The 13,619-nt window shown below is 35.8% G+C and overlaps 1 protein-coding gene across 1 annotated transcript in view; it reads left to right on the forward strand.

The window, feature by feature from the left end:
• IL18R1 (interleukin 18 receptor 1) overlaps positions 1–13,619 on the forward strand; it is a 46,816-nt gene that overhangs the window by 8,887 nt on the left and 24,310 nt on the right. The window contains exons 4-5 of the mRNA XM_007959544.1: positions 2,099–2,255; positions 10,841–10,903. Of these exons, the coding sequence (XP_007957735.1) occupies positions 2,099–2,255; positions 10,841–10,903 (220 nt within the window). The remainder of the gene's footprint in view (positions 1–2,098; positions 2,256–10,840; positions 10,904–13,619) is intronic.

Consider the following 13,619-nt stretch of genomic DNA (forward strand, 5'->3'; position numbering starts at 1 on the left):
TTTGAACCGCCAGCCTTCTGGTTAGCAGTCAAGTGCTTTAGCCACTATGCTACCAGAGCTCCTTGGGAAGAGGCTATGAGCATATTTATGGCTTGTGATGCACATTATCAAACTATTCCCTTAGGAGCTTTTAAAACTAGTAAAAAAATCTCTCCTCATACTCCACCACACTGGGAAATAATAATTAGAATGTTTAGGAATTTACCATGCAGAATTTCTGTAACACTTTGATTGGTTTTGCATTTCTTTTTTTCATAATAAATTAGCATTTTTCATGTATTTATTACATCATCATATTACCACTTTTATGGATTGCTTGTTAATTTCCTTTGTCTATTTTTCTCAGTTGAGGTGGCTTTTCCTGTTGACTTACAAGAGCTCTTTTACACATTGCTATGGAAATACACATACACACAAACATACATACCCACATACACAAACACAAAAACTAATGCAAATTATGTCATTTTGAAAGAGACACAAACCTGACTAAGGGGATTGTCAAAAAATTTTTAGAAACTTGTGAGAAGGTGGTCTGAACAGAACAGCTTGGGAAAGTTTAAGCAGCTGTTGATTATTTACCAGAAACTTTTGTTTGTATCTTTTGTTTGAAAATAGTTTACTTATGATTTTTTAAGAAGTGCTCTTATCTGAGAGGTTTTCTAAACATTTGAGTCAGACCTGAGTTGACCTTACTCTATTTCCTGTCAGATGAGGTTTCGTGTACTTTTTTGTAAGAAATCCCAGAGTGTAAATATTTAAATTTAGAAAATAGATGTATCTAGGGTGTTTTTAACCAGACAGTTCACTATGGGGTTAAGAATGTGGTATTCTCATGTTGAGTGTTTATGATCTACCTGAGGGGAGGGGAGAAAGACAGCTGAATCAGTGAATAGTTGATTGGACGTGGAAGTGAAAATCAGCCTCTCTGATGTTTTAATGGGAATCCGTGCGTGGAACTGGAAGGTCAGAGGTTCGAGTTGAGCACCTCAGTAGAAAGGCCTGGTAGTCTACTTCTGAAATATTAGCCATTGAAAAGCCTGTGAAGCTCACATCTACTCTGACACACACAGGTCACCATGAGTTGGAGTCAACTTGACAGCAATTGCTGGTAATAATCATTTAAGTCTTAGAAAAAATCAGTTTGGTTTATAAAATATTGCCTTATGTACAAACAATTTAGGGATTCAGTGTATAGCTGCGGGTGCTTGTCAATCCCAAACTGAGATTAGCCCCAGTTGCCACCTGCTTTGAGGGAGAGGTCTATGGACAATTGGTTCTCATATCTGGTATTGCAAGAATAGGTTTTCTATTTCTGGTATTGATAAGAATATGGACAAACGGCCAGGGCCAGCATTGCAGCCCCCATTTTGCCCATCTGGTCCCTGGATTGCTTCAGCACTTCCCTTTAGGTGATTGGTGGCTGGAGTGAAGGAGACAACTTTTTACTTTTCTTTCTTTTTTTTTTTTTTTTTCAATTTCTGAGACTTATATGGAAGTTTATGATAGATGTTTGAGAGTGCCTATGTATTTGGATATTTCTGATACACTCTTCATCAGTCCACTGCTTTCTGATGGAAAATATCAAGGGAGATTTGTCAATTACTAGAGACTCTGTTCTCTGAGTAATTCAGCCTACACCTCTACTACCCACCCTCCAGGATGGTAGTTTTGAGAACACAAAATTGAACTGTAATGTTCTGAAATAGAATTATTTTGCTGAACGTTTTGGCCCAAGTGTGGATATTTTGTTCACTGTTCTGTGTATGTATGCATGTGCATGTGTGTGAAAGAGAGAAAGAGAGAGGGAGGAAGAGAGAAAGAGATTGAAAGAAAATGAAAAAGATGGTTACAATGCTTAAGATGTCCCATTTCCTAGCATATATTAATAATGATCAAGATAGTAATAGGACTGTATTTTATTGTTTCAATAAAACAGTGCCAGACCATTGGGACTTTTACTTTAAAATTACTAGTTTTCCTTCTGTTTCCTTTATCCTCTAAAGATCTTTAACTTTAAAAGTTTAAGTCATAAGAAGTCTCCTTTTACTTAAATTATATTAATTTGTTTTTTTTTTTAAAAAAAAAAAAAACCCAGAACTGTGAACAGATAATAGAGAACAATGAAAACCCATTTATTTCTATGAAGAATGCAGAGTTTGAAGATCAGGGATATTACACCTGCATGCTTTCCCTTGATTATAATGGAAAACTCTTCAATGTCACCAACACCTTCAATGTAACAATAGCTGGAGGTAAGAATTTTTTTTTTTTAAATTTATAAGAAACAACTGTATCTGAATAAAACTTAACTTTTTATTTCTCCTAATGTAGCATAGGAAAACTGAGGGAACTAAGTTGGAGCCATGATCACACCATTAGCTTACACATAAGGATCAAAATCTCAATTTTGGTATCTATTCACCCAGCAGGTTTTTTTTTTTTTTTTTGGTCTTTAAGTGAAAGTGTATAGGGGTAAAACTTACTTGAGTTACATCTCTCTTTTATTTGGAATTTGAGTACATTGTGGCCTCTTTTATTGTTAAAGTTGTTTTTTTTCACTGAACAAATATTGATCAAGGATATTTATGTTAAATAAGGTGCCCTGGGTCGTGCAGGCAATGAACATGCTAACCAAAATGTTGGAGGTCAGAGTTCACCCAAAGACACCTTGGAAGAAAGACCTGGAAATCTATTTCCAAAATATTGGCCATTGAAGCCCTATTGAGCATAGTTCTACTATGATACACATGGCTTTGCCATGAGTCAGAATTGACTCAATGGCAACCAGTTTATATCAAATAAAGTGTACTGACCAGTAAGAGGCAAGGGAAGCAGAGAAATGTTAAATATGAATAAGTGGGTAGCATACTATTTGCAAGGAATTTATAATCCAGAAGAGCTAGTAAAATGCATTCAGGTACCATGGTATGTAAAGCAGGTATCCTATATGAGGAGTTAATAGTATGAAAGTATGAAGAAAGAACAGAGATAGGAAACACTCTTTCAGCTTGGTCTTAGAGGTTGTATGTGATGGATGGGCCAGAGGCCTTCCAGGAGAAAGGTCACTCTAGGATAAGAGAATGACAGGAAACAAGTATGGTGGTGGTAAAGGCCTGTGCATTTGGGGAGGTTAGCTAATTTTCTGGCTTGTCACAAACACAGAGTGTGTATAACGGAAAAAATAGAAATCTAGCATTTTAAAGGGAGCTCTGGTAGCATAGTGCCTAAAGCACTTGACTGCTAACCAGAAGGCTGGAGGTTCAAACCCACCAGTCACTCCTCAGAAGAAATATGGGGCAATCTACTTCCGCACTGATACTGCCTCAGAAACCCAAGGAGGGGGTCGCTATGAGTCGGGTTCGGCTTGACGGCACATACCAACAACAACAACAGCAGCATTTTGAAGTGACAAGAGGCTTAGAGATAATATAATTAAACCTCACCTAGTGAAAATATCCTTCATATGGCATAGTGATTAATTATTCATTCTTCTTGGGAATTATCCAGGAAATTACAAAATCATACAGAAAATTAGTCCAGATTCTAATATAATGATAATGATTATTGAGAAATCCTTCTTTCTCTTTGAGTCTAAATATACTTCCTTGTAATTTCTATCCACTAGAAAAACATATCACAAATTATGTCTAGTCCCTTCTTAAAATGATATCTCCTTCAAATATTTGAAAAGAGATGACTTATCCAGGCTAGACTTTCTTTTGTATTACCCTTGGAAACATTAAATCCCATATGGATGATTCATTCAACAATATCATGGACTTCCAGTTATGAATCTCCTTTACAGTGGCACCATTTTTTCCTCTTCACTTCAGCTATCCATTGATGTGGCTATATGCCTGTGTATTGCTGCGGTAAAAATAAACACAAACACCACAAATTTAGTGGCTTAAAGTAATAGAATTTATTATCTTACATTTCTGTAAGTGAAAAGTCTGAAATGCATTGACTGAGCTAAAATCAAGGTGTCAGTAAGATTGCATTTCTTTTGGAATCTCTAAAGAAGAATCCATTTCCTTACTTTTCAGCTTCTATAAGACTCCTCTTCATTCCTTCATTTTCAAAGCCCATAGCATAGCATCTTCATATCTATCTATCTATCTATCTATCTATCTATCTATCTATCATCTATCATCTATTCATCTATCTATCCCAATATCTCTTTTTCTATGCCCTCTGTTTCTGTCATCACATATCCTTCTCTGACATTTCTGCCTTTGCCTCCCTCTTATTAAGTACCCTTGTGGGGATATGCTAGTATGAGGAATAACAGGGGAGGAGAGCAATTTCCTCAGCCCCAGTGTTTGTCATATGCAAAGCCCCATAGTTCCTAAGGGATAGGAAACTGGAGGAGAAGAGTAGGTTTGGAGCAAGATGGTGGCTTAGTCAGACACCTAATGATTTCCCTCTTACAAAAAAGACCTGAAAAAACAAGTGGATTGGATAGAGAAGACAACTCTGGAACCCTGAGTATCAAAATTGGGAGCCAGTGACCCTACTAGCTATACCAACCACACCTGCTGCCTCATCTACTGGACAAGTGCCACCACATATTGTAGCACCACTGCACTGACAGCCAGTATCTGCCCACACTGCCGTTAGCTGCTCTAAATGGCCAGTGATCAGAGACTTGCCTCCACACACCCACCTGCTACCTAATCCACTTGAAGACAGGTGGTGAGTGTCCTTTGCTGCCAAACTAGCAACCTGAGTAGTACACTCACCCCGTTGTCCAGATACATTAAAACAAAACAAAACAAAACAATCAGAGCAAAGCAAACCAACATACAATCAATGAATAAATACAATAACACCAACATGTCTCAGAGACAACTGTAAATCATACAAACTAACAGGACAAGAAGAACTCAAGGAACATCAAAATATGGGGCCAGAGAATCTTCTACAGGAAGAAATGATATTGGAAATAACTGATAAAGAATTCAAAATAATTATATTTAGGGCTTTTTAACATATTAAGAAAGAGATCAAAGGAAACATATAACACCAAGGAAATCAGACAAAATCAAGCAAAACACAGACAAAACTCTACAAGAATTCAGGAAGACAATACATGAACAAACTGATTAAATAAACAGACAATCAGAAGCTATACAAAACAGCAACCAGATATCCAAAAGATTAACACAAAAATTTCAGAAATATATAATGCATTGGAAAGGCAAAGAAGTAGAATTGAATAGGTGGAAGACAGAGCCAGAGAAATTGAAGACAAATCCCTTAATAGTATCTGTTAAAGGAACAATAAGCTAAAATAATGAAGAAAAATAAAGATAGCCTAAGAATTATGTGAGATACCATCAAGAGAAATAACTTTTATAAGTCTGATCAAAATTCCAGAACAGGAAGAGACAACAAAACAAAACAAAATTAAAAAAAAAAAAAAAAAGAAAGAAAGAAAGGAAAAAGCACAGAGAAAATTGTTGAAGATTTGTAAGCAGAAAACTTCCCTAATATTATGAAAGATGAGATGGTATCCACTAAAGAAGCTTGACAAACTACAAATAAGATAGACTCAAAAAGAAAATTACCTAGACATAGCATAATCAAACTTTCCAAAGACAAAGAAAGAATCCCGAGAGCAGCCCAGGAAAAACAAGATGTTGCCTACCAATAAGACTAAGCTCTGACTTCTTGGCAGAAACCATGTAGGCAAGAAGGCAATGGTGTAGCATATGTAAAACCCTGACTGAAAAAATAAATTGCCAACCAAGAATTATATATCGAACAAAATTGACACTCAAATATGACAGTGAAACTAGGTCATTTCCAGACAAGCACTAATGGAGGAAATTTGTAAAAAAAATTTGGACAGAGAACCAACAATGTCAGACAACCACCTGAGATTAAGATACATGACAACATCACCCAGAAATAGATCCAGATAAAGAATTTTAAAAATTAAACCTACAAGACTGAAAATAAGGGACCAGAGATGTTAATCTATAAACAATGACAACCACAAAGCAAAAAGGAGGATTATTCTAAATGTAGGAAGAAAATAATAAATTACAGGGGAACCACAAAGAAAATTAATAAACCTTCTAACAAAAATAAAAAAGAAGAAAATAATAAGAGCTCAGTGAACACAAAATCAACAGCAACAAAGGAAATGAAAAGAAAAATCATAAACAAAATGAACTCATTACAGAAAATATTCAGAACAAAATTATCATCAATATCACACACACACACAAATAATAACACCAGAATGACAGCAATAAATTCATACCTATTGATAATTATATTTAATATAAATGGATTAAATGCACCAATCAAGAGACAAAGAGTGGCAGAATGGTTAAGAAAATAATACCCATCAAAAGACACACCTTAGACACTAAGATAAGAATAAGCTATAAATCAAAGGATGGAAAAGCATATATCAAGTAAAGAGCAATCAACAAAGAGCAAGTCTTAATGTATTGGGAACCTTAAAGTCAAATGACATAACACAGTCCATAAATACAATGTTCAGCATCCTACTTTGGTGAGTAGGGATTGAAGTCTTAAAAGCTTTTGAGTGACCATCTAAGGTATAGCTAATGGAGTTTCCCCATCCAAAGGAAAAAAAAAAAAAAGTGAGGAAAATCAAACATGTATGGAAACAATAGTCCAAAGGACTAATAGACAATGTGAACCTCAGTCTCCATGACCAGGAGTACTAGGTGGTGCCTGGTTGTCACTGGGAACTGCTCTGAAAGGGATCACAGTAGGAGGTCCTGGATAGGACAGAAGAAAATTGTGGAACAAAATTTAAAATAATAAAACAAAGACCCAGCTCACTAGTATGCTAGAGACTGCTGAAACTCCCAAGACTATGGCCTTAAGTCCCCCTTCAAGCCTGGAATCCAACTCATCCCTGTGGCTCAACTTTCAGCAAAACAATAGATAGGCATACAGGGTGAACAATAACACCAGGGAGGTACCGCTCCTTAGAACAGTCAACCATACAAGATCATATGAGCAACGTATGCCCAGGGATAAAGCTCAGAAGACAGGAAGGCATCAGAAAGGGCAAAACACAGGGAAGAAATGGGAAGAGTGCCAATGTGGAGATTGCAATACATGTCATGGACCAAAATGTATCTGAATTGTTGAATGGAAAACCAATTCATTCTATAAACTTTTACCTAAATCACAATGACTAGAGAAAGAACAGCAAAAAGAGCTTATAGTCACCAGAAGAGAGGAAACAATAAAGATTAAAGCAGAAGGAAAACAGAAAAACATGGAAAGAATAAACAATACTAGAAGTTAGGTTTTTGAAAGGATTAGTAAAATTAAAAAATGACTGGCAAATCTAACAAAATAAAAGGAAAAGATGCAAATAATATGAATAAGAAATGAAATAGGCAACATAACAACAGAACTAAGTGAAATAAAAAGGATAATAACAAATGCTGTAAAGAATTGTACTTCAATAAATTTGAAAACCTAGAAGAAATAAATGGTTTTCTAGAAACACACTATCTAAACTAACACAAAAAGAGGTAGAAAATTTGAACACACCCATAACAAAAGACAAAATTAAAAAGATCATAAAACAACTCCCAACAAAAAAAAGTCCTGGCCCAGATGGCTTTACTGGCAAATTCTCTGAAACTTTCAGAGATGAGCTGAATGCTATTCAAACTTTTCTAGAAAAAAGGATAGAATACTACTGAATTCATTCTATGAAGGAAGCATGACCCTGATACCAAAGGCAGGCAAAGACATCACTAAAAAAGAAAATTATAGACCACTATCCCCCTTGTACACAATGCAAAAATTCTCAACAAAATCCTCACCAATAGAATACAGCATCATATAAAAAAAATCATGACCAAGTGGGATTCATACGAGATATGCATAGATGGTTCAACATTAGGAAAAAAGGCCAGTGTAATCTGTCACAAAATAATCAAAAAGGAAAAGAACCACATGATCATCTCAATTGATGCAGAAAGGCATTTGACAAAATTCCATTCCTAATAAAAACTCCTGCAAAATAGGGATAGCAGAGAAATTCCTTAACAAAATTAAGGGCATGTACACAAAACCAATGATCAACATTATTCTCAATGGAGAGAGACTGAAGGCATTTCCCCTGTGAACAGGAACCCAACAAAGATGCCCTCTGTCACTGCGCCTACTCAACATTGTTTTAGAAGTCCTATCCTACTTCTGTAGTGATACTGCCTCGGAAACCCAAGGAGGGGTCGCTATGAGTCAGGGCCGACTCGATGGCACATAACAACAACAACAACATCCTGAGCAATAAGGCAAGAAAGGGAAATAAAAGTCATCCATATTGGCAAAGAAGAAGTAAAAATATCTCTATTCACAGATAATATAATCTTATACATAGAAAATCTCAGCAAATCAACAAGAACACTACTAGAAGTAATAGAATTCAGCATATTGGGCAGAGTAGAAGATCAACATACAAAAATCAGTATATTCCTTTATAGTAACAAAGAGAAGTCTGAAAAAGAAATCAAGAAAACAATACCAATTAAAATATCCAGCCAAAATCTGAAATACTTAGGAATAAATGTAATGAAAGATATTAAAGACCTATTCAAAGAAAACTACAAAATACTACTATAAGAAAGTAAGAAATCTAAATAAATGTAAGAATATACCATGCTCATGGATGGGAAGACTTAACATTGTGAAAATGTCATTACCACCCAAAGCAATCTACAGATATAATTCAATCCTGATCCAGAGTCCATCATCATTCTTTAAAGAGATGGAAAAACTAATCAATAACTTTATATGGACAGCAAAGAGACTCTGGATAAGCAAAGAATTACTAAAGAAGGAGAATGAAGTAGGAAGCCTCACATTTCCAGATCTCAAAACCTATATATAACACAGCCATGGTGGTCAAAACAGTCTGGTATTGGTACAACAATGACACATAGATCAATGGAACAAAATTGAGAATCCAGATTTAAATCTATCCACCTATGGACAACAGGACTTCATCACAGGACCAAAGTCCATTAACTGGGGAAGGGGCAGTCTCTGTAACAAATGGAGCTGGGAAAATTAGATATCTGTTTGCAGAAAAAAGAAACAAGATCCATAGCTCACACCATACAAAGTTAACTCAAGATGGATCAAAGATCTAAATGTAAATCCTAAAACTATAAAGATCATCAAAGAACATAATAGAAGGAAACTTAGGAACTCTGTGGCATAAATAGATTGAAAAACTTCTGGAAAGAAGAGATTGAACTGGGTTATCTTTCTCATCTTTGCATCTTCTGTATCTGTGTCTAGCCGTTGCATATAGTAGATCTCATTACATGTGTGTTGAGTGAATCATTGATGCCTTGTAAATAAGAAGTCTAGACTCTTTTTTCTTTGCACTTGCTGAAATTTGCTACCAGACCTTTAAAATGTGGAGCTTGGAGTGTATCCTAGGGCAGTGGGACTCTTAGCTCCCACTTTCTCTGTGTTATATTTTTATAAGAGTTCACATATGGTCATGGGCATAAATCTCAGCATGGTGAGCATCATTGCTTTAGGCTTGTGCTCATGAATCATAGTCCTCACTATCATTTTCCTCATTTTGTGCTCTAGCTGCCTGGTGATGTCTTCTACTCCTGATAATCTCTGTGCCATTCTGATGTTAGCTGTGATGCTAGCTTCGTAAGTAGACAAATCAGGCTAAGTGCATACACTGATCTGCCATTTTTCTTCTTTATGGGACTTCATCCTTCACTTTGTCAACAGTTACATAAATCTGATGCTGCTCTGGGTTTTCAGTGATAGAATTCAAGTTTTTGTAAATGGCATCCTTTATGCCACCTCTTCTCAAGGGTTTCACATAATTTCCTGAGAAAAAGTATGGATCCGGAGAATGATGATGTTTTTAGGTACTGTTGAGTGATTCTTGACTCATAGCAACCCCATGTGATAAACTAGAAGTGCCCATGGAGTTTTCTTGACTATAATCTTTATGGAAGGAGACTGGCAGGTCTTTCTCCCATGGACCCACAGGATGGATTTGAAACGCCAACACCTCTCAGTTAGTAGCCTATCACCAGGGCTCCTTAGAAAAAGATAAAAAAAAAAACAAAAAACCAAACTGACTGCCATAGAGTCGAATCTGACTCATAGGGACTCCTGCTTGGGTTTCTGAGGTGGTATCACTATGGAAGTAGATTACCCAATCTTTCTTCCTAGGAGTGGCTGGTGGATTTGAACCACCAGCTTTCTGGTTAGCAGTCGAATACCTTAGGCACTATGCCATCACTAGCAATTTTTCCACATTACACAAAATCACCTCCTATTCCTTTGTCTCTGCATCAAGCTCATGGTTTTCAGTAGCTCACACATTAGAGTAAGCTCTTTCTCTGGTGGCATCTCAGTTCCTCATACCTGCCTAGCAGCAATTCAGGTTGCCCAGATATATTTGAATCTCAGAAGAATCAGTCCTGACTCTCAATCTCGTCTTCCGCAGCACTAGTTTCATTCTCCTGTTCTTGACCATGTAGTCCCCTGAACAGGTCATAGGTCTGGTAACAGTCTTTCTGGAGAAGAACTTTCCTTTGTCTTTTAGCTGTGGTGAGGAGAAACCTGGATTGAATATACTGTCTTCAATTATGTGAACTTGGAGTAGATAGAAAGTAAAATAACAAACAATGTTAACAACAACATTTAGTCAGTGAAAATACAATTAAAGTGCATATAAAATGCTACTAAAATCTTTGTTACATTGAAAAAGCATATTATGCCAATATGTGTCTAAAAGAAGACTATACAACACTAATAAATTTATATTTCCTTTTTTCACTTTTAGATCACAATAATATAATTCCAGTTCTTTATGGACCGAAAATTAATCATGTTGAAGTGGAATTAGGTATATTTTAATATATGTATATTCTGCATTTATGAGTGGGGTACATAATTGAATCTTCCAAGGGTAAATCTGATTCATTTTTGATCAATAGTGTGTGGATAACACATCTTATATTTATTTAAAATTATAAATATCAGAAAAAGCCCGCCATTGTTTGAGTGTTGCCACCTGTAGACTGATTAAAATTAACAATCTAACCAAAAGTCTATGGAACTGACTGGTTTCTAGGCTGAGGTGTTAAAATAAACATCCTGCGTGTGGTTTTTATTTAGTGATGTCTATAGTTATTTGTAATATTGAAATTATCTTAGTTATCCAGTGCTGCTGTAACAATTACCACAAGTGGTTGGCTTCAGCTAACAGAACTTTATTTTCTCACAGTTAGTAGGCTAGAAATCAGGGCACCAGTTGAGACTGGTTTAAGATACATCCTCGCACTAATATTGACTTATTAACATAACAAATAAAACATATTCCAAATGGAATTATAACAAAAAACCTCTTGCTGTTGAGTTTATTCCAAATCCTAAAGACCCTAAAGGACAAAGTAGAACCCAAGGCTGTAATCTTTTAGAAGCATACAGCCACATCTTTTTCCCATGGAGCAGCTGATGGGTTCATACCAGCAACCTTTGAGTTAGCACCCCAGCACTTATTAAAAAAAAAAAAAAAAAACCTACCTCACTGCCATCGAGTCAGATCCAACTCACAGTGATCCTTCCTTGGATTTCCAAGGCGGTATCACTACGGAAGTAGATTGTCCCATCTTCCTTCTGAGGAGTGCCTGGTGGGTTTGAACTGGCAGTGTTATAGAGATTAGGATTTTCAACACAAATTTTTTGGGAACACATTTCAATCCAGAACAGAAATTTAATGAGAACACTCTGGAAAAATAATTGCATGGTTTGAATAATTGATTCATTTTGATTCGATTGATTTGAATGTGCATTTGTGAATTGTCTGAGGTCTTCTGAATCAACATGTCCAGTTGACTAACTTTTTTCCAAAAAGGAAAGGAAGAAACTCATATACACTGAGCACTTACTATAGGAGTCCCTGAGTGGTGCAAATGATTAAGTGCTCAACTACTGGAGGAAAGGTTGACTGTAGAAGCCACCCAGAAGGACCTCAGAAGGCAGGCCTAGTGATCTGCTTCGGAAGGGTCACAGCTTTAAAACCCTATGGAGCACAGAATCACCTCTTATTTCTTTGTCTCTGCATCAAGCTCATGGTTTTCAGTAGCTCATACATTAGAGTAAACTCTTTCTCTGGTGGCATCTCAGTTCCTCATATCTGCCTAGCAGCATTCCAGGTTACCCAGATATATTTGAATCTCAGATATATTTGAATCTTCTGCTCTGTACACATGGGGTCTCCATGAGTCGGAATTGACTTGATGGCAGCTAACAATAATAACAAGAAGTACTTATGATAAACCAGATAATACATGATTGTAACATATTATTGATTTACACCCTCCAATCATCTATGTGGGGTAGTGTTCTCATTTTATGGATTAAAAAAAAGAACCTCAGGAAAATTAAATTGCCTAAAATAAAACCATTGGAAAGAACTAGGATTCAAATCTGAGTTGAATGCATCCAAAGCCCACACTTGGGACCACAGCAATTTATTTGACTACTTAGATATGTCCAATATGGCTCTGACACTATGTCATCTGTACTGATGATTTGATTGCGTTCTATTTTTATTTTATTTTATCTTCATTCTTTCTTTCTTTCTACCCATTTTGGCCTTAATTTTTACGTCTTTTTTTAGCATATTTACGTGGAGAATTAATGAATTAATTTAAATTACCCTCTCTTCTAATATGTAGATTTTAAGCTCTAAATTTCCCGCAAGAACTAATTTAGCTGGTTCTAACAAGATGGATATGCCATATTTTCATTAATATTCAGTTAAAACGTTGTTTTAAATTCCCCTTGTGATTTCTTATTTCATCTATGGATTGTGTTTCTTAATTTTTTATTATTTGAAATGTGTACTACTTCTTTTTCTGTTATTGAAGTCCACTGTAATTCCATCATGGTCCAATATTATGCACTGTGCCATTTCAATCTGTTAAAATTTGCAATCGTTTTCTGTAGCCCATAATATGGTATATCTTGATGATTATTCCAAGTGCATTTGAAACAAATGTGTAGTCTGCAGTTTTTCATTTCATCATTCTATAAGTGTCAATTAGATTAAGTTGATTAATAGAATTGTTCAAATTATCTATATTCTTACCAATCTTCTGTGTGCTTGCTTGGTCTATCAGTTGCTGAGAGAGAAGAGAGAGAGGTTAATATCTCCAGCTATGAAGGTCAAACTCTCAATTTTTGCTTTATATATTTTGAGGCTATTTTGTGGGCACATTCAAATTTATGACTGTTGAACTGATACTTTTATCTTTATGAAATCTATCATCAATGACTATCTATCTCAATGACTATCTCAATGACTAAAAACCAGTTCTTGTTGAGAGTTGGTTCAGACACATGGAGACCACATGTGTGTCAGAGTAGAGTTGTGCTCTGTAGGGTTTTCAATGGCTGATATTTCAGAAGTAAGTCTCCAGGCCTTTTTTGTGAGGCACCTTTGGGTGATTTTGAGCTTCCAAACTTCCACCCAAGGACTCTATATTAAATAGTCACACCATTTTCCTTTGTTTAGGATTGGCATGCTTTATCCTTTTTTACATCCTTTTACTTTT

Source organism: Orycteropus afer, unplaced genomic scaffold, assembly GCF_000298275.1.
Source record: "Orycteropus afer afer isolate SDZICR_OR568_19922 unplaced genomic scaffold, OryAfe1.0 scaffold00017, whole genome shotgun sequence".
NCBI classification, from domain to species: domain Eukaryota; kingdom Metazoa; phylum Chordata; class Mammalia; order Tubulidentata; family Orycteropodidae; genus Orycteropus; species Orycteropus afer.